Below are 18,202 nucleotides of genomic sequence, written 5' to 3' on the forward strand. Positions count from 1 at the left end.
GGATGAGGTTTTTGTGTTGGGAGTGGGAACTGCAGAGTTAAGCTTGAAATGCTTTTTATTTTATTTAAAAGCATTTTTAAAGTAATCTCTACACCCAACACAGGGCTCAAACTTACAGCCCCAAGATCAGGAGTCACACGCTCCACCGACTGAGCCAGCCGGGCATCCCTGAAATGCTTTTTATTGTAAGCCACGGGAAGGGATGTGATCACCTCAAGAAAGATTTTAGGTAGAGGAGGGAGGAGGATAGAGCCCTGTCACTGCAGTACTTAGGGCTTTGTACTCAAATATTTCTGATACAAGATTATTCCAGATTCTGGGGCACCTGGGTAGCTCAGTCGGTTTTGCATCTGGCTCTTGGTTTTGACTCAGGTCATGATCTCACCATACGTAAGTTCGAGCCCTGAATCGAGCTCCACATTGGCCATGCAGAGCCTGCTTGGGATTCTCTCTTTCTACCTCTGTCTGCCCCTCTCCTGCTCTCTCTCTCTCTTCCTCTCTCTCTTTCAAAATAAATAAATAAAACTTGGGGGGGGGGGGGAAGATTATTCCAGATTCAAAATGTAAAAGAGATTGGAGTGGCCAGAGCTACTTAGCTTTAGGTCAGAGTAGGGGGTTCAGAGTCTTGGAGGTTGAGTCCTCCCCACACCTGGGCCAGACCAGGAACTGCCCACGGGAGTCCCCACTAATCTTAGCAGCATTAAAGAACAAACACTGAAAAACCCAGAGAAATCTACATCCTTTCCAGCTCTAGGTGGTCTGCCTTTCTCTTCCTGGCGTCCAGGCAAACGTATCTGGTCCCCCCTGACCAAAGCATCCAAGGGCCCAGGCTGAGTTTCATGGTTCTGTTGTGCAGATAAATAGATTTATAGTTTCTTCTTGATAAGATTCGATTACAAAACTAGCAGATGGAATTAGAGAATGTCAGAGCTGGAAGTGAACCCGGAGATCATCTCCTCCAATCCGTCTGTTTACTGAGAAGTAGATGGTGAAGCTTAAAAGGAAAAAAAGAGACCAGCTTAGGGTCACCCCCAAAGAAGCGGATCAGGCTCTGCCCCTACATTCTCTGATTCGCCATGGTGTGGATCAAATGTGATACAAACATAGGAATTCTTCTGAAAAAGGAAACTACAGTCAGTGAAGAGGGCCAACTTGGTGGATCAGTGAGTACCTGCCCAGTGAAGTGTACAAGGTCTGAGAGCGCATGCCAGAGGAACTTTGGGTAGTTTGGAAGTTAACTGCCTTTCAAGTCGGAGTTCTTAGCCTGGGGTTCATCAGTGTCCTTCAAGGAATCATGGGCCCCTCCGGAAATGTGTATGTATGGGCATGACCATCGAGTTTCTTAAGGGCAGACAGTTCTCAAGAGATTTTTTTATTTTCAAACGGATATATGATTACCTACCCTCAAAAAAGAGTTAAAAAAAGAAAAAAAAAACAACCCTGAAAATCCTCATAGGAAACGTGATGGCTGACCATTTTAGGGAATACACCATTTTAATCATAACAGTGTAGCAACTTGTTTTCTCATTAGCTAATGTCCTAGTGCAGACCACATAAATAAGCTGGGTTTCCAGGAAGAACAAAAAGTACGCTGATTAGCATGGAGTAAAAAGAAGTACCTATGTGTTTTAATGTCCAGATTAGTAAAATGGTAAAGCCACTTTGCGGTACTCGGCTATGTCATACTCCAGTACATCAATAGCTCTTTGCTGTAGTATGGTTGACTAAATACTTTCTGCTACTCTACAAAACAAAAGTCGTGATAAATAGGAAGCCATGATTATCTGGCAATTTCTTCCCCTTAGCATAGACTTTTATTTTCTCACATTAACTCATTGTCTAACTGTTTTTTTCTTTTTAATTTCCACATTATAGGACCTTGTGGGCACTGCAGTCCGACTCACCCATGCGTGTTTCCTGTAATGGACGAACTTGATGCGAATGTGAGGTATATTGTATTTCTGTGTGGACTGTAATTATGCTGCCGTAAATTATGGCCGTTTGAACTACGAGGCCTCTGAAAAATCTGTTGTAGTAGAGTTACCCATCTAGCAGATGTGGCTTTTCTTTTTTTTTTTTCTTTTTTTTAATTTTTTTTTTTTTAATGTTTATTTATTTTTGAGACAGAGAGAGACAGAGCATGAACGGGGGGAGGGTCAGAGAGAGAGGGAGACACAGAATCAGAAGCAGGCTCCAGGCTGTAAGCCATCAGCACAGAGCCTGACGCGGGGCTTGAACTCACGAACCGCGAGATCTTGACCTGAGCCGAAGTCGGACGCTTAACCGACTGAGCCACCCAGGTGCCCCCAGATGTGGCTTTTCTTCAGTGTTTCATGTGTAATCACGAATGTGATGCTGTTTGATGATTTGTGGCTTCTTTCCTCCTTTCTGCCTAAACGATAAATATAATATGGCTGTAAATATTTCTAAGTGCTTATGCTAAAAGTCTGCATTATGAGAGATGGTGCGACATGAAAATAGATATTCATCTCTATAATAGGAAGAATGGCGATGTATTTAAGTAGGGTAAAAATAGCTTAAGAACGCCTCTCTGTACGTCTACACTGTAGATATGCATTCAGATAGCTTTTTCATAACAGGTTCTAGTCTGCCCGCTTCTTGTTTTTCCAGCCAGGTCATTAGATCACGTGACGTGACGACTGCATGGTATAGCTACATAAAACTAAACGGTTTTATTTTGTTTTCCTGTCATTTCCTGCAACTCTTGGAGATCAGATAATAGGATGGCTCCTAAGGAAGATTTTCTCTAAAGGTTTGCTGGCATTTTATTTGGCACAATCAAATAGTGTGGAAGAAAATTGTATTCAGTAAGGCTTAAATGTTATGAATTGGCATTCGGGGCTGAGCTTTAGCCGTACGTATCAATCGCTGGAAGACATTCTAAAAAAAATACGTTCCTGGTCTACTCATGAGGGCCGTGCTTTTTTCACTCGAGACCTATAGGAAAGCATGTTTCAGGTGTAGATGAGAGGCACTGTGCTTCTGTGCTTGATATAGTAGAATGCCACGATAAAAGGGAGCTGTCAAATATCTTGACAGGAACTCTGGTGACTCAAGCTGCAGAGATGTTACTATCACCCCAAACCCGGGGATTCCTTAAGGGTAGAATGTGTCTCATGCGTAGTTCCTGGCACATGGTGGATGTTGAATAAAGACTCGCTGATCACCCAGCCATTGGTGGTCTACTGCATATATTTCAAATAGGGTTGTGTTCTAGTTTACCTAGATAGGCACAAAGGCTCTGTATATTTAGCAGTAAAACATTTTACACTTGCAGTAGAAGCTCCCTGGACTGGGTTCCTTACCCAACACACTGACTCGGGGCCGAGTCTTAGAACTTTAACCCAGAATTTTAAGCTGGTGCCTTGTGTTGCATTTCCCTCCAAAAGTCTGTGACATTGTTTGTACAGACAAAGCGGAGCGGAATCTGGAGACTCTCAATTTTAGTGTTGTTAATTTTTGTTAAAAGCCCAAAGGGAGCAAGCAGTATCAATGATTGTAAGTTATGACATTGTTTTAAGTTCCAGACACTGTCTCAAACTGCCTCCTTTGGTAAAAGGAGCTTCTTTTTGGATAGTTCAGATTTTATGATCCCTAACATTTCCAGTGTTTCAACATTTATTTGTAGCAGCGTTGGATTCCAACAGCGGGTTATAGTTCAATTAAATGAACACTAGCCATTCTTCCGGGTGCTGTGGGACAATCCTGGAGGATTCAAGATGATATCACTCCCCAGAATCGTATCTCTGGACCGTCCTCTCTGTCACATTTCTAACCTGATCCCATCGACATATGCGCATCCTCACTCACGCCTACTCTCTACCCGCACAATTAGTAACATACAAATGCACAGACTTTCCACCCATACCCTCCTCAGTCCAGCCTCTGGATGTTCATAATAAAGGACGTATTTTAGGCTCACATTTATCAAATTGTGATGCATGTGTCACTAGTAACACATAATGATTTTAGGTGGCACACGAATATCTTTTTTTAAGTAAATTTTTATTTCAAGGTAACCTTCTTACCATGTGAGTAATACTATTTTGGCACTTACAGTGGTGAAATATAGTTTCCTTTCAAACTACATTCATTTCAAATCTAAAAGTAAGTTTGTTTAAAGAAAAATATTGTGTAATTTAAAAATATTCATTAATAAAAGATGGTGAAAAAAATTATAAGGGTAACCTGCAAATGACTAGGGTCTGGAAACCAATGTTCTAGGCATAATTGGGGTAAATTTTATTATTTTAAGGGCAGAAACCAAAAATTATCACTATTATTATTATTTATTTATTTATTTATTTATTTTTTGGTAAGGAAATATCTTCAGTTTGTGAAGTGCCCACGTAAAATGAGAGGCAAAGAGCCCAGGACCCTGGTACGGGAGAGGAATTTTTCTGCTTGCTCTGAAGACAGGAGACTAGGTGACAAAGGAGGTAGGAGTTGGGACAAGAGAAAAGATTCAGAGAAGAGAGGACTTTGGGGCACTGTTTAGAGAAGCGTGAACCAGCCAATGGCATGGTGGCCGTGAGGGACTTTGAGGGAAGTTAGGTTGCGAATCTTTATTTGTTTGTTTGTTTGAAGTGCCTACGTATGGTGTGTGTGCTGCCCTCTCCCAGGCTCCGGTCCTTTCGGAAAATTTTCTGGCTTGGCTAGGAGCTGAGAGTTGAATGTTTACCATGCATGCACTGTGAACTTCACGTGTAACATCCCATTTAATTTTTAGGCAGCCCTGTGAGACACATGTCACTGTCATCCCCATTGTGCAGTGCACGGTAACTAAGGAACAAAGTGGTACCTGCTCAAGGTCACGGAATCACACTGCCTCGACTAGACCACGGATACATTCTGTGAATGCGTATGTGTGTATTAGTGAGAGGGCTGACATTCCTGTCTGGGAAAGTGTGTTTGGAAGGGAGAATGCGCGTATGAGAATGAACACTCAAAAGGCATAGGATGGAGAAGAATAGACATGGCAGGAGAATCATGGCAGGAAATCAGAGTGAAAATCTTAAAGTTCTACGGGCTGTAGAATTAAGAGATTCTGGCCAATTTTTCCCAGGTATCAAGGGACAGAGGGGTCCTAGTTGATATCTAGGGCTAAATAAAATGTCTAACACTTAAGTATTCTCTCTGGCCATACTGGCCACTTCAGTTTTGCTGGGTCTCCTTTAACTGGGTTTGCTAATTAAGCTTGATCCGTGCCATTGGATACCTATGAGTGTTCTTGGCTACAAGCATCGGAAACTAACTTGCTAATGGGTTCAAAGGTAATTTTGGGGAAGCCACAACGTATGTACAGGGTCAAATAATTAAGATGAGAATGCTGTGGGACACCAGGCTTGCAAATAAACAAGAACTTTGGGAGTTCTCATAGAGCTAGGAAGAATTGGTCAGGACATCACTGCATCATGGATAATGTCCAACCGTTGCCTTTTTCTGTATGCTACTTGAGAGGCAGAGCCCTGGGAGGTGACAGCTGATTGGCTGAGCTAAGTCATGTGATCGCATGCTGTCCAGCTTTTATAAGAGGGAAGCAGGTACCACTCAGGGAGATGACATAAAATGGAGGAAAGTTAAGCTCTCCAAAGAAGTTGGTGATTTTTAGGAAGAGGAGATGGAGGCCGTATAGCCAAAATATGACCAACTTCTAATACTATTTGTTTTGTAGCAGTTGTATATTTCTGTGATATTTAAATAATATTGCTCCGTGTGTAAATACAAGCAAGTGAGGGTTTCTTCATCTGTTTTATGTACATTGATTAAACATCTAAACCATGTGCCAGGAAGAGTTAACATAAGTACCTATTCTTTTTAAATATATTTTTGTTTAGAGAGAGAGAGAGAGCACACGAGCAGGGAGAGGGGTAGAGGGAGAGAGAGAGAGAGAGAGAGAGAGAGAGAGAGAGAGAGAGAAAATCCCAAGCGGGCTCCATTCTCAGTGCAGAGCTTGATGTAGGGCTCAATCCCACAAGCCTGGGATCATGACCTGAGCCAAAATCAAGAGTCAGATGCTCAGCTGACTGAACCACCCAGACACCCAGTACATGCCTGTTTTTAAGAATCTCCTGGTCTAACTAGAAGACAATTGCATAAATATAATTTAGTACAGCAACAAAAGAACCCTATCAGTGAGATATACAATGAGCTATATTCTCTGTGGACCATAAGGTAGGACTGAAAAAAGAAATACTAGGTCTGATTTTGGAAATATAAGAAGCAGAGCTCCTGGGTGGCTCAGTTGGTTGAGTGACTTCAGCTCAGGTCATGATCTCAAGGTTGGTGGGTTCGAGTCCCGCGTTGGGCTCTGTGCTGACAGCTCAGAGCCTAGAGCCTGCTTTGGATTGTGTGTCTCCCTCTCTGTCTGCCCCTCCCCTGCTTGCTCTCTGTCTCTCGCTCTCTCTCTCCCTCTTAAAAATAAACATTAAAAAAAATTAAAAAAAAGAAATACGAGGAACATTCTCAGTATTTTTTCTTTAGCATTGTCCATTGCAGAGAGCAGTCGATGTAGGATAGATAGACTCATGATGAAAAGCCGGATAGAGAGGCACGTGCCTGACAATCCTCTCCTTTGGTAAATAGTGTCTCACAAATTTAGCGGTCTGCAGGCAGCTCTTTCCAAACAATCTGACACTCACCCGATGTTGTGTCATGGTCTGTTTGCTTCTTGTTGGGGCCCTGGAGGAAGCAGCTTGCATTGTTTTTGAAGGGATGAAGAAAAGAGATTGGAAACAATGGCTTTGGTGATTTTGCGATCAATAGTTATTGTAGAACATCACCGGCCTGTGCTTGGGCAGTGAGCCTGGTGGGGTTTTACCCCAGTGCTATCTCTAAGCTCATGACACTACTTAGTGATACCCGAATCACTTACTGACTTGATTGACTTCAGAGCTAGCCCATGCTATTTGCTTTGTTTTGTTTTAACTACCAGATTGTTCCCGAAAAATGGTAGCATTTCTCTCCTTCTGCTAGAGCTTCTAGGAAACTCAGAGTCAAGTTTATAATTACCACTAGCAAGAACAGAAGCTCTCCAGGCACTCACTATGGCTCTGACATGCTGCTATTTTATTTTTCCAACTCTTTTTGTCACTTCCTCTTGTTTCCTTCGCTTCCTTAACACTATTTTATATTGTTTATTTTTGTTAGCCACTTTAGGGAAGGAAGGAAAGAGGGAAGAAGAAAGGGAGAAAGGAACCCAAAAAGAAACCAGTTTTCTGGGCAGGAGAGAGAACCCTTCTTTCCTCTGCCCTCGGTACGGCTTGACGCCTTATGTTGGAGAGCCACTAAACATTTTTGAACAGAAGATCAAAATTGCAGGCTTGTGTATAAAACACAGGAAGTCTGAATAAATACAAAAAGCTGAGTATTTTAAAATATAAACTGCATAGTCCTGATGTAAATGCCATCACCTGCTGTACATATGTGACAGAATTAATTAAAAACCATAACAAAGGTGAGTAGCTGGCTTTGGATTAATACATTCATGGCTAAGTTGCAACTCATTACTTCAAATGAGGAAATTCAATTAACTGGAAATCAGTGTGACTACAAGAATTTGTTGAGATGATCTGCATTTAGCAAAGAGAAAGAGCAACTTTTAAAATAAGGGAGTTGATTTTGGGTTTGATTATTAATACTGGTGAGGATACATATGATTCACTGAAGTCTGAGGGTGACGTGAGAATCTCTGATGCCAAACGTTCTAACGCCTTGAAATATCACATAGCCTTTGAAATCCATGTATACAAGTTGTCTGCCCTAAAGACTTATCAATAGGTAATTGACTTGGAACCAGAGTTAACTCCTGTTTGTAACTTGGCAGTTGGAGCTGTGAATATGGGAAGCTTTAAGGCAGTGAAATGTTTTGCAGGAAATCTCTCTCCAGGCTTTGAAATTGTGACACGCATTAGCATATAAGGAGAAAGTGAGTGGGTACCATTTAAAAGGGGTTATTTTTATGTTGCTTTAGAAATGGAAATGGGAATAATACTCAACTTTATTGCTTGACTGATAAAATGGTGATAATTCCGTTGGTCTTTTGATTAGATGAGGAGCACAGCAAATATTAACGGGCCACTCACCCTGTGGTGAAAATCCCTGTGCCTCATGAGGTCACGGAGGACATCAGGCTGGAGCCCGGGAGAAGGATGGAGGGAGGATGGCATATTTACATTTCTGAAGCACTGGTCTCTTGCAGGGTATGAATCTGCTGATGTGGAGCCAAGCTAACTTGCTTGTCACACTACACAGCTTCCAAAGTACAGGCGCTGCAAGGACTTCAGCCAAGATGCCAGCCCCCAGGATGCCAGAGTATGGTGTTTGGGGAAGCAGAATGATGTAGGTTCAAGTCTTGGCTTCCCCAGTTACTAGCCGTATGACCTTGAACTAATTATGTAATCTTTCTGAGCCTTTCACTTGGGTATCTGAGAATGGAGTGTTTGTGAGGATCAGAAGCAGAGTAGGTGAGGTTCTTAACATAGTATCTCACTCATGGTTCGCGTGGATCAATCGGTTACATGTCGTCTTTAGTCACCACAGTAACCTTGAGCTGTAGGCTTGTATTATCCCCGGGACTGCTAATCAATTGCCACACTACGTAAGTTTCTCGATGGCTTAAATTCAGTCTCCATTTAATTGGTCGACCATGAGATTTTTTGATTATCTGTCCCTGATTGGGCCCATTCCGTGGCGAGGAAACTGAGGCTTCCAAAGGTGATAGAAGACCGTCAGTCTTGAGGCTCAATCAGTGGCCTCATTGGGATGAGGCTGCTGCTCTTCTGCACTCTGTCCAGCACTGTTTTCTCTTTACTCTGAAGCTTCTACAAACTTAGGCACATTCCTGTTTGAGAATTGAAGGATCTAGGGCTCAGTCTCCTTGTGTCTTTTTGACCCCTCGTCTTGCATGCTATTCGGTATAGTCAGTTGTCCTTTATATGCAACTAACCCTTTGGTTGGTGATCTCTGTGTAGAGGAAAACACCTCTGACTTGTTGCTTTCTGCTTCTGTATCTGTCTGTGTCCACTCCAGAAAATGGTGACTGTTTTATCTATTTCAAGCAATGGGAGGTTTGATGCAGGTAATTGGTCACAAAGCTCCCTGGAAGGGCGGGAAGCAGGGTATGTTCACCAGAGGTCAGGTGAGCCCTGCTTCAGCCGTGGATCTTCTGGAAGCTGGCTGTACTATTGCATTTGTTGCTTAAGGAACCATTTGCTACTGCTCTCACTGCTGAAGGCCCCTGTAGATTCTGGGCAAAAAAATGGTTCTTTTTCCCTTTTGCAATCCACTTTCCCGTTCTGAGCCTCCCATTTAGAGAACATCACCAGAAGCTAGGGGCAAAGGAAGTACGGAACACATAGTTTTCGGGCTTCTCCCCTCTGGTTGAGATGAGTGCCTAAAAGTGGCCAATACAGCTTTTTCCCTATCACCGTGGTTTCCTCTGGGACTTAGAGCTCTGGAGCCTAATGCATTGGGCTCCACATTCTATGAGCTCATGACGTAAACATTTGAAGTTCAGTGCTTTCGAGTCCCCATCTGCTAGACTGCAGGGAGCTGTCTTTTGCCCAGTTCACGTTGCCCAAGTGTTTTGGGTCTTTGGTAACTGCTGAAAGTGAGTGCTCATAGGTGTCCCTGAAGTTCTGTTTCCCCAGCGAGCTGAGCAGCCTCCAGTGATAACGTTCCACTGAGGCGCTACTCTGAATAATATCCTGCTGAATGACTAGCCCCTGGGACTCAAAGGTTGCACCTTGACTCTGGTAAAACAGAGGCCTTTCGATACGGAAAATCAACATGATTACACATGTAAAGTGAGAAGAATATGTATTCTGTGTCTTACTTGATCAAAGTGGGTCCCGTGTGAGAATTGCTGGAGACAGGAGCGTGTCAGAAATTGGCAATACAGCATTTCCGCTTCTCAAGACCCATCTTCCAGGGGCACCCAGAAGGGTTGGGCCCTGATGAATGTCGCTATCAACTGTATCCACATTCTCAGAATGCCACGCACACACACTCTTTCTGAGTTCCTTGCCCCAGTCAACCCTGGCGTATCTGGTTCGTTCTCTTATGACATCTTGTCATCCCTCACCACAGCTTGGTTCTTTCGGAGTCCTCCCAGACATCCCCAATCTTAATTTAAATCTCAGATTTCACAAAGATTTTTCTAGATAGTTTCTCCGAACCTGTGTAAATCTGTGGGTGCAAATAACGAGGCAGGGATTGAGGTGTTGCTAATTTTACAAAACATTTTACAAGATCTATTTGATTCTCAGTTCCAGTCCAGCCAGAATTTCCTCAGTGCTTAATAGGATTAGAGCATGGTCTGCAGTGAAGGGTCGCCTGGATTCAGTCTTCGTAAGGGGGAATCTCTTTGTCCCTCTTTATGAGAATTAGCTGTTATGAGACTCAAGAAGCATATGCCCAACACTGAGAATTATTTGCAATTCCTTCCAAGCTCCTTTCCATTATCTGCATCTTTGCCTAGGGCTTGTGGCTCTAGAAGTCTCACAAAGCACAGCACACAAAGGAAATACAAAGGGTTTCAGAGAGGTTAAGTGATTTTTCTTAAGCCCACACAGCTAAAAAGTGTGTTAACCTGAGACTAAAACCCAAGTCACGGCTTTTTTTTCAACTTGTTGTCTAACTGTCCAAAGACAGCAAACTTTTTTCTCAAGGGTATGTAATTTAGATGAAAATGTTACTTAATTAAACGTGTCTAAATCTGAAAAATGGGTTTAGACAATACTGGGAAAACATTAAATTAGCTGTTATTTGCTGCCTTGATCATTTGACAAGAGTGGTTCAGATGCTTATACATGACCTATGTGATCTCATTTAATCCTGACAACTCTATGGGTTCCTTTGTGTTATGAGCTAAATGTTTGTGTTCCCGGGGAAGTTCATCTGATGAAGTCCTAACCCCAATGTGATGGTGTTAGGAGGTGGGGCCTTTGGGAAGTAATTAGGTCATGAGGGTGGAGACCTTGTGAAGGAGATTAGTGGCCTTATCAAAGAATTCCCAGAGAGCTCTCCACTCTCCACCATGTGAGGAAACAGTGAGAAAATGGCCGGCTGCACAGTACAAGTGGGTTCTCCCCAGACACCCCAACTGCTGGTGCCTTGATCTTGAACTCCTCAACCTCCAGAATCGTGAGATATGCATGGTTGTTGTTCAATCCATCCAGTCTGTGGTGACTCGTTACAGCAGCCCAAACTAAGACACTTATCAAAAGGGTCCCTGTTATTACATATGAGGTCAGTGAGGCAGAGACAGATTGTTGTTTTGTCCAAAGTCACATTTCTAGTAAGAGGCAAAGACTGCATTTTCACTCAGATTTGTTTGATGTCAGAGTCTATCACTGGATCTTGTTTGCTTGTGCAAAGATTTCTGTGTCATGGAGGGTCTGTCGTTGGACATTTTCAGACTTGGGTTCTCAAACCGAAGACCAGGCAGACACATTTGTTTGGCTTATCCAGGTTTTTAAAAATTGACTTGCGTGCCTTGCGAGAGCCTGGGCACTACCCCCCCATATACTAGAGTGACAGATACCGATTGTCTGAAAAGAGGCCATTTTGAACTGTTACATTGCCTTCTGTAGCCAGAGTCGAGTTGGTCAGGGAGTTTGATCTGCCTGCTGGGACCGTGAAGATTGTTTATTTTGTCATTTTAATTTTGAAAACAGCGGTAAGACTGTCTTCAATTTTAGAGACCGTATTATGACATTTAGTACCTGCTATTTTCTCCCTGGGAATTTGTTTTATTACCATTTAGCAAATAGGTTTGTGTTGAATTTAAGATCTTTTTTCAATTAAGGAATTGGAACAGGTTTCTAAATAAATACCTGTTACATGATTAACATTTTATCAGTCAGGTAATGATGTTCAGGCAACGTTCTTATTTGCATTTCTAAAGAACTGTAAGAATAATCTTTTTTTCCCCCTTCTCCTCTGCCCACTCACTTGCTCCTCAACTTATAATGGCTTTATTAATTTCAATGCTTGCAAAGGGTTTTATACAAAGTACTCATCTTTGAATGTTCAATACTATCATGCCCTTACGCATATCAGATATAGACACATATTTATAATAAGGTCTCACTGCCAACACTCTGGCTGACATTTTTAGCCTCACCTTATCTCAAAGGTCACCATTGTTCATTATTTATAATTATTGCAATCTAAACCTTCAACAGTTGAATTCCAGAGAGACCGTATATGTAGATATATAAAACCAGAAAGTCATTTTTTTAATGCGTAAAAGAGGAGAACTGTGCAGCATTTGAAAAGTAGTTGGTAATAGGAAATGAGAAAAGTTAGGTGCGGAAGGTCCAGGAATGTGATCAGTCTGCACAGAAGAGGGGAGGCAGGTCTTTTGGGTGGATGCTTCTGGCTGAGTGCAGCCTGAGTTACAGTGGGTGTCAGGAGTGGGGGCTCAGGGTCTCAGTTATTTATTTTGAGAGAGCGAGAGTAAGAGAGAGAGGGAGAGAGAGATGGGTGGAGAGAGAGGGAGACAGAGAATCCCAAGCAGGCTCCACGCCATCAGCACGGAGACCAATGTAGGGCTCGAACTCACAAACTGTGAGATCACGATCTGAGCCGAAATCAAGAGTCAGACGATTAACCAGCTGAGCCACCCAGAAGCCCCTCAGTTAGGAGACTCTTAACACTTGTCCAGGGGATGGGGCAGAAGGGCCAGAACTAAGATTGAGAGAGCAGGGGATAGAGGAAGGGGATACAGATTCTAGAGGAAGTTAGTAAGCAGACTTCCTGGTAGAAAGTGACCAATCACATGTGAAAGAAAAAGAGGACATTTTGAAGTTGACCATGAAGAAAGAGTAGGGTTGCATGGAAACAGAGGCTGGTTTGGAGCTGGTTGAGGTGTAGAAAACTGTGAGACATTCTTGTGTGGACTGTCCAATAGAAATTTTGTTAAATTTGTGTGGAGCCCAGTGGGCAAACGTTTTGGGAAAGATTCCGATCCAAATTTCTGCGTGATGAATAGAATAGAACAGAAGTTCACCTCCCCCCCCCACCCCAAGGCTCTAATGATCTAGACAAAGGAAAGATGAATGTATCTCTCCAGATATTACTATCAATGAGACTGCCTGTATATGAAGCTTCCTCCTTCTTGAGACTTCAGCGCTCATCTCATTCTCTTAACTCGCAAGGATTAAGGAAGTTTTGGCACAATTAGTGTGAAAGTCAGAAACTACGCCCCTTCTGATCTCCTACACTCAGAAAGCTTATGGGAGCAAGCCACCTGTCGTGTCTCTCTAGGTAACGTGGAGGTACTGAAGTGTTCCCTTTGTACTTTGATTTCTAGTCAAGTGCAGTTGTGAGAGTTGAGCTCAGTCTTTTTCGTAGTAAACAAATTCTTTGTGACTCATGAGGGTTATGATGTAAGGAGTGCACAAGTATTTGGAAAATAGTGCATTGAATTAGTGTGAATTTTAGATTAAGTTTTGCTGTTGAAAGCTTTCAATTAATTTGATACTTTAGCAGAGGATAAGATGGGATCCTCTCCCTAGAAAGGGATAGTTTGATGGTTTGTCCGGGGGCTGAACTGAATTTGATCGCGGCACTGCTGATGAAATTTTGAAAAGCAAATTGAGGCACCCCCAGGGGATCCTGAGAATCAGGAAGGTTGTCTGTTCACTTCAAACACGTCATTTTTTTTACGGTTGTGTTATTGATGGGCTAGCATCTCCCAGTTTGACACCCCTGATTGTCAGGGAGAAGGGCTGGGCAGCCGGTCTCTCTGTTGAGACAATTTATAGCCCTCCCAGATCACTTCTCTGGGCAATCAGCCTGAGGTCAGGGTTGTGACTTCCCATACTAGCGAAAGAGGAATTGGCTTTCTTGTAATCCAGGAAGCACGTTTGTGGGAACCAAATCAGGGGAGAGAAAGGTCCCATCCACTTCAGGAAAAAAAAATTCGCTTTTAATAACCTCACTTTACTTTTTTGCAGGAAGACCAATGCTGCTAATTAAGCGCAGAGAATTTGAAAGGTATTTAAAATATCTCATCTAGTCAAAAGAAAAAGCCTAAGCAGTTAGTCATATTTAAAAAAAAAATCTGTAATTCATATTTGATTAATTGTGACATGCTTCTATCCAATTAATGTTGAACTGCTGAGGTTTTACTCTGTGGGGGGAAAAATAACTAGTAACCTTTTTACACTAGCTTAATTTTAGCACTGCTTTATTTAGAATTATGTAACCTTGACTTTGCAACCCTCTCCTACCCTTCCTGTCATTGCTGTCATGAGACTTCACCATCTCTTTTTTGAGTGATTGGCACCATCGCCAAACTCCCTCTCGACTGGGAGTGTCCCGCCTCCAGTTCATTTCGTTGCCACATGACTGGCCATCTTTCTAAAGCTTAAGCTTGACCTTGCCCATCCCCTGTCTTTCCTCAACTCCCTACTCACGCTTTAAATCCGAACTCAATTATCTCCTGCAGACCCCCAAGCCTTCCCTGTGTCCCTTCTACACTCCCGGGGCTGTGTGTACGAACTGCTGTTATCAACTGTTTGTAATTGTCAGACAGTTTGTAATTGGTAACTGTTTGTTTTATGTGCCTACCTTCTCTGCTGGACACCGTGTGCCCATTATCTAGCACACTGTCTGGCATATCACAGCGTGGAAGAAATGTAACTAAAATTGAGGAAGTTTCGACTGTAACTGTATAGGCAAGGTCTCATTATCACTGCAGGCCTGTCTCTACATTAACAGCCACCACCTCTATCCCCCGCCTCCCTCCCTCCCTCCCTCCCTCCCTCACACACACTGACTTTCACTTGTAATTATGGATTCTGAGGCTATGGGATTTGAGAGGAGATGGGAGGTTGGAAGGAACACTGGTTCTCTACTTGAGGTTGAAAAGGCCTCGCCTTTCCCTAGGAAAGCTGTTGCCGATCTCATGGCACGGAAGCTTTAGGGACGGGATGGATGCTCCCTTTACTTTATGTTCTGTACTGGGATGTACCTCTTGGCAACCACCCCCACCACCATTCCTGCTATTTCTAGCTAACAGGCGTTGAGCAGTAGTGCAGGCGCCGAGCTAGACCCTTTTGTAAGTATTTTCTCATTCTCTCTCTCTATTCTATGCAGAAGTTGCTCTTATCAGCATTTTATATGGTTGAACTATATGGGACATAGGACATAGGTTGAACATTGGGACATAGGAAGATCAGTCAAACTCGCCCAAGTTCACATAGCTAATACATGGGGGAGCCAAGGGTCCAAACCTAGGACGTCTGCCTCCTGAGCTCTGGACCCTGACTGCTGTTCGGGAGCCGCCTCTGCACCACTAGACTGCTGTGGTATATTACACCCGGCCCTAAGACCACGGTCACTTATCTGCCATGGCTACTACTATGCCAGCTATTATCATTAGTTCTAGTATTTCACAACTATGAGTTCCTAATACTTTCTTCACTTATTCCAAATACCATGCTAAGGGCTTTGAAGACAGTGTGTTGTGTCACAGAAATACAGAGAGCCTACTCTGAGAAAGAGAGCCTGTGTCATCCCAGAGAGAGGGTCCCGTGTGCTCTGTGATCAGGGCCCCTCACAGGAGATTAGGTCCCTTTGGGTAGACTTTCTCTTTTTCTTGACAGTGTCATTCTCCAGGAATTCTCCCTCTTCTCTAAGCAGAAACCCGTTAGCTCCATTACCTCTGTCCTCTTTTTCCATCCTCAGAGATGACCGAGATCAGCTGGGGATCTTGAATGTTAGCACAGGAATGTCCTTAAGAGGCCAGAAGAAAGTTGAAGGCGCTCTCACGTATCAAAATTCCCACCGTGGTGTCCTAGAAAGTAGCCCCCAGCTTCTGCTTGAAAATTCCAGTCTTCTTTTTAAGTATGTCCAGGGAACTGGTTAAATTCAGCCTAGATTATTAGGTATTCGGTGAAGAAGCAACAACCACAGTGAGACTGTGTCACATTAGGCAAGAGCTTAATAGTTGGGTCTGGCAAAAGGTTTTCCTTTATGGACTGTTAAGTTCTCCTTCTTCCCCTTTACTCTTTCTCTCAGTTTCTGTGCCGTTGTTCAACACCCTAGTTTTTCTTTTGTCCACTTGCTGTCCCCATCTCATCCCATGGAACAAGCGTTGTCTGCACCTGTTGCTGACTCCATGCTGGGCTCTTCTTCAGATGGCTCCAAATGGCCAGTTCTCTCCTACCTGACCCAAAGTCACTGGGCAGCAAGGAGTTCACTTCCCTCTCAATCCCTGGATGTTTCCCACACAGATCGCTCTGGTTTAAGACTGACCTATGCCTTTTCTGCTCTGTCACATTTTCCTATTCGCCTCTACCTTTTCCTCTCCTCCTCCTCCTCCTCCTCCTCCTCCCCTCCTCCACTGTGTTACTGGTGGGTGTCATCTTCCATTCCAGTGGCTCCGCTGCTCATCGTTCTCTTTCTCTCTTGCCTTTCCCCTCGCCCAACATTTCTATCATTCACCACCCGTGTTTTTCTCCCTCTTCTTTTTCTTCCACATCTCTATCTTTCCTAAGCTAACCCCTCACTTGGTTTATCAGAAAACATTTTTTTTTCTTTTGTTTTAAAAATGGAGTTTTAGGAGTATATACTTGTGAATCAACAAGTGTTTACCAACTATTGACCATATGTGTGGCTGTTCGTAGTTCAGAAGGTGTATGAGATAACAGTTCTGTCTGGTGATAAGACTTCGTATTAATAATTTATTTACACGGTATTTCCGCGTTTACGACGTGCTTTCACTTGCATTGTTATCTAATTCTCATGGCATCCAGCAAATCAGGGCAAGTTTTATTTACCTAGCGTATGAGATAAAGGAAATGAAACTTTGCGAGGTTATGAAAAGGATTCTTTTGTGCTTAAGGTCACATTACTGGTATATGACAGAGCCCAGATTAGAATCCAGAGGTTTTGATTCCTAGTGCAATTTTTTCCCACAATACATGTGGCAGTAAGTGAACATGGGAGTAACCTAAGTACATCAGCATGATAACAGTGATATCATAAGATGCTAAAATCTAAGTAAAGAGGCATGGTGGTTTTATGGTGTTTGGCCTTGGCTGGGATATTTGGAAAGGTTAACTGAAGTTTGGTGAGAAATGTCTGAAGACAAATTTATCCGTTAGGATAAGGTTGGCTTTGGGGAAACATAACAGGTGCACGATGGAAAGATTAGTCCATAAGGTGACGTTATAACAAAGAGCTGGCATCAGGGAAATCCAGCGAATGGTAATATTTAGACCACAGCCCTGGGGAATCTGGAAGTTGCATATTTCAAACCATATAGATTACTGCGCTTAATGAAATTTCTCAAAATATACTAGGGAATCATCTACAGTCCCTGAAGTAGCAGGAATGGTCAGGTAGACCTCTGATCCCAGAGTAACTGAGGCTTGGGGCAGTCATTACAAGAGACAGTCAGAAACATAGGGATGCATTTGGGTACCAGTCAAAGCTGCAGATTGGCAGCTGGGTCTCAGGGTCTATACAGAAGCCAGGAGTTTGGAGCTGGGACAGAATCCAAATGAGCAGGAAGAATGACTTGATGTTGAATATTGTCACTAGCTCAGCATGAAATAGGAAAGTGACCTTTGAGTTCCCTTGATTCTGGGGGGTACCAGATCTCCGAGGTGAGATAATTATCATTATCCGGTAATGATAGCATGCCTTACGGACTATTTGTTGAAAAGGACAGAATAAAAGGAAAATTCAGAATGTGCTTACATCAGCAGGGGAGACTTCATGAGAAGCTGGCCTTTGAAGTACAGGGAAAACATAGATTATCCATGTAGTGGGTTAAATATTTGAAGAGTGATGTTAGGATTCTTCCAGTTTGGAGAAAATTCAAAGTAGTTTAACCAATGGTGAGAATTTGTTGGCTCACCAAACTGAAAGGTCCTGCTCTGTCAGAGTGCAACTTGCCGGACCAGCACCTGAAACCATATTCTTGGAATTGGTCTCTTTACTCTGACATCCTCTTCAGTGGGGCCCTACCATGTAGCAGAGCCGTGAAGGTCTAGACTTTCATCCTGTCATCTTCAAATGCAGGTAGAACAAAGGTCATCCAGCCAACGAGTGCCAACAAATTCCAAGAATTAAAGACCATTGGACCAGTTTGCATCCGCATAACGATCTCCGAATCATTGTGGTTTGCATTACGTTTCTATTGGAACTTCCGGGGGAAGTA

The 18,202-nt window shown here is 43.0% G+C and overlaps 1 protein-coding gene across 8 annotated transcripts in view; it reads left to right on the forward strand.

Annotated features, from left to right (window-relative positions):
• HTR4 (5-hydroxytryptamine receptor 4) overlaps positions 1–18,202 on the forward strand; it is a 174,750-nt gene that overhangs the window by 18,129 nt on the left and 138,419 nt on the right. For all 8 annotated transcript variants that reach the window (XR_008289327.1, XR_008289333.1, XM_053200620.1 and 5 more), the window contains exon 2: positions 1,876–1,948. Coding sequence is in view for 6 of the 8 variants with exons in the window: in XM_053200620.1 (XP_053056595.1) it covers positions 1,923–1,948 (26 nt within the window). In the remaining 2 variants the exon portion in view is untranslated. The remainder of the gene's footprint in view (positions 1–1,875; positions 1,949–18,202) is intronic.

The sequence above is a fragment of the Acinonyx jubatus genome, chromosome A1 (assembly GCF_027475565.1).
Source record: "Acinonyx jubatus isolate Ajub_Pintada_27869175 chromosome A1, VMU_Ajub_asm_v1.0, whole genome shotgun sequence".
NCBI lineage: Eukaryota > Metazoa > Chordata > Mammalia > Carnivora > Felidae > Acinonyx > Acinonyx jubatus.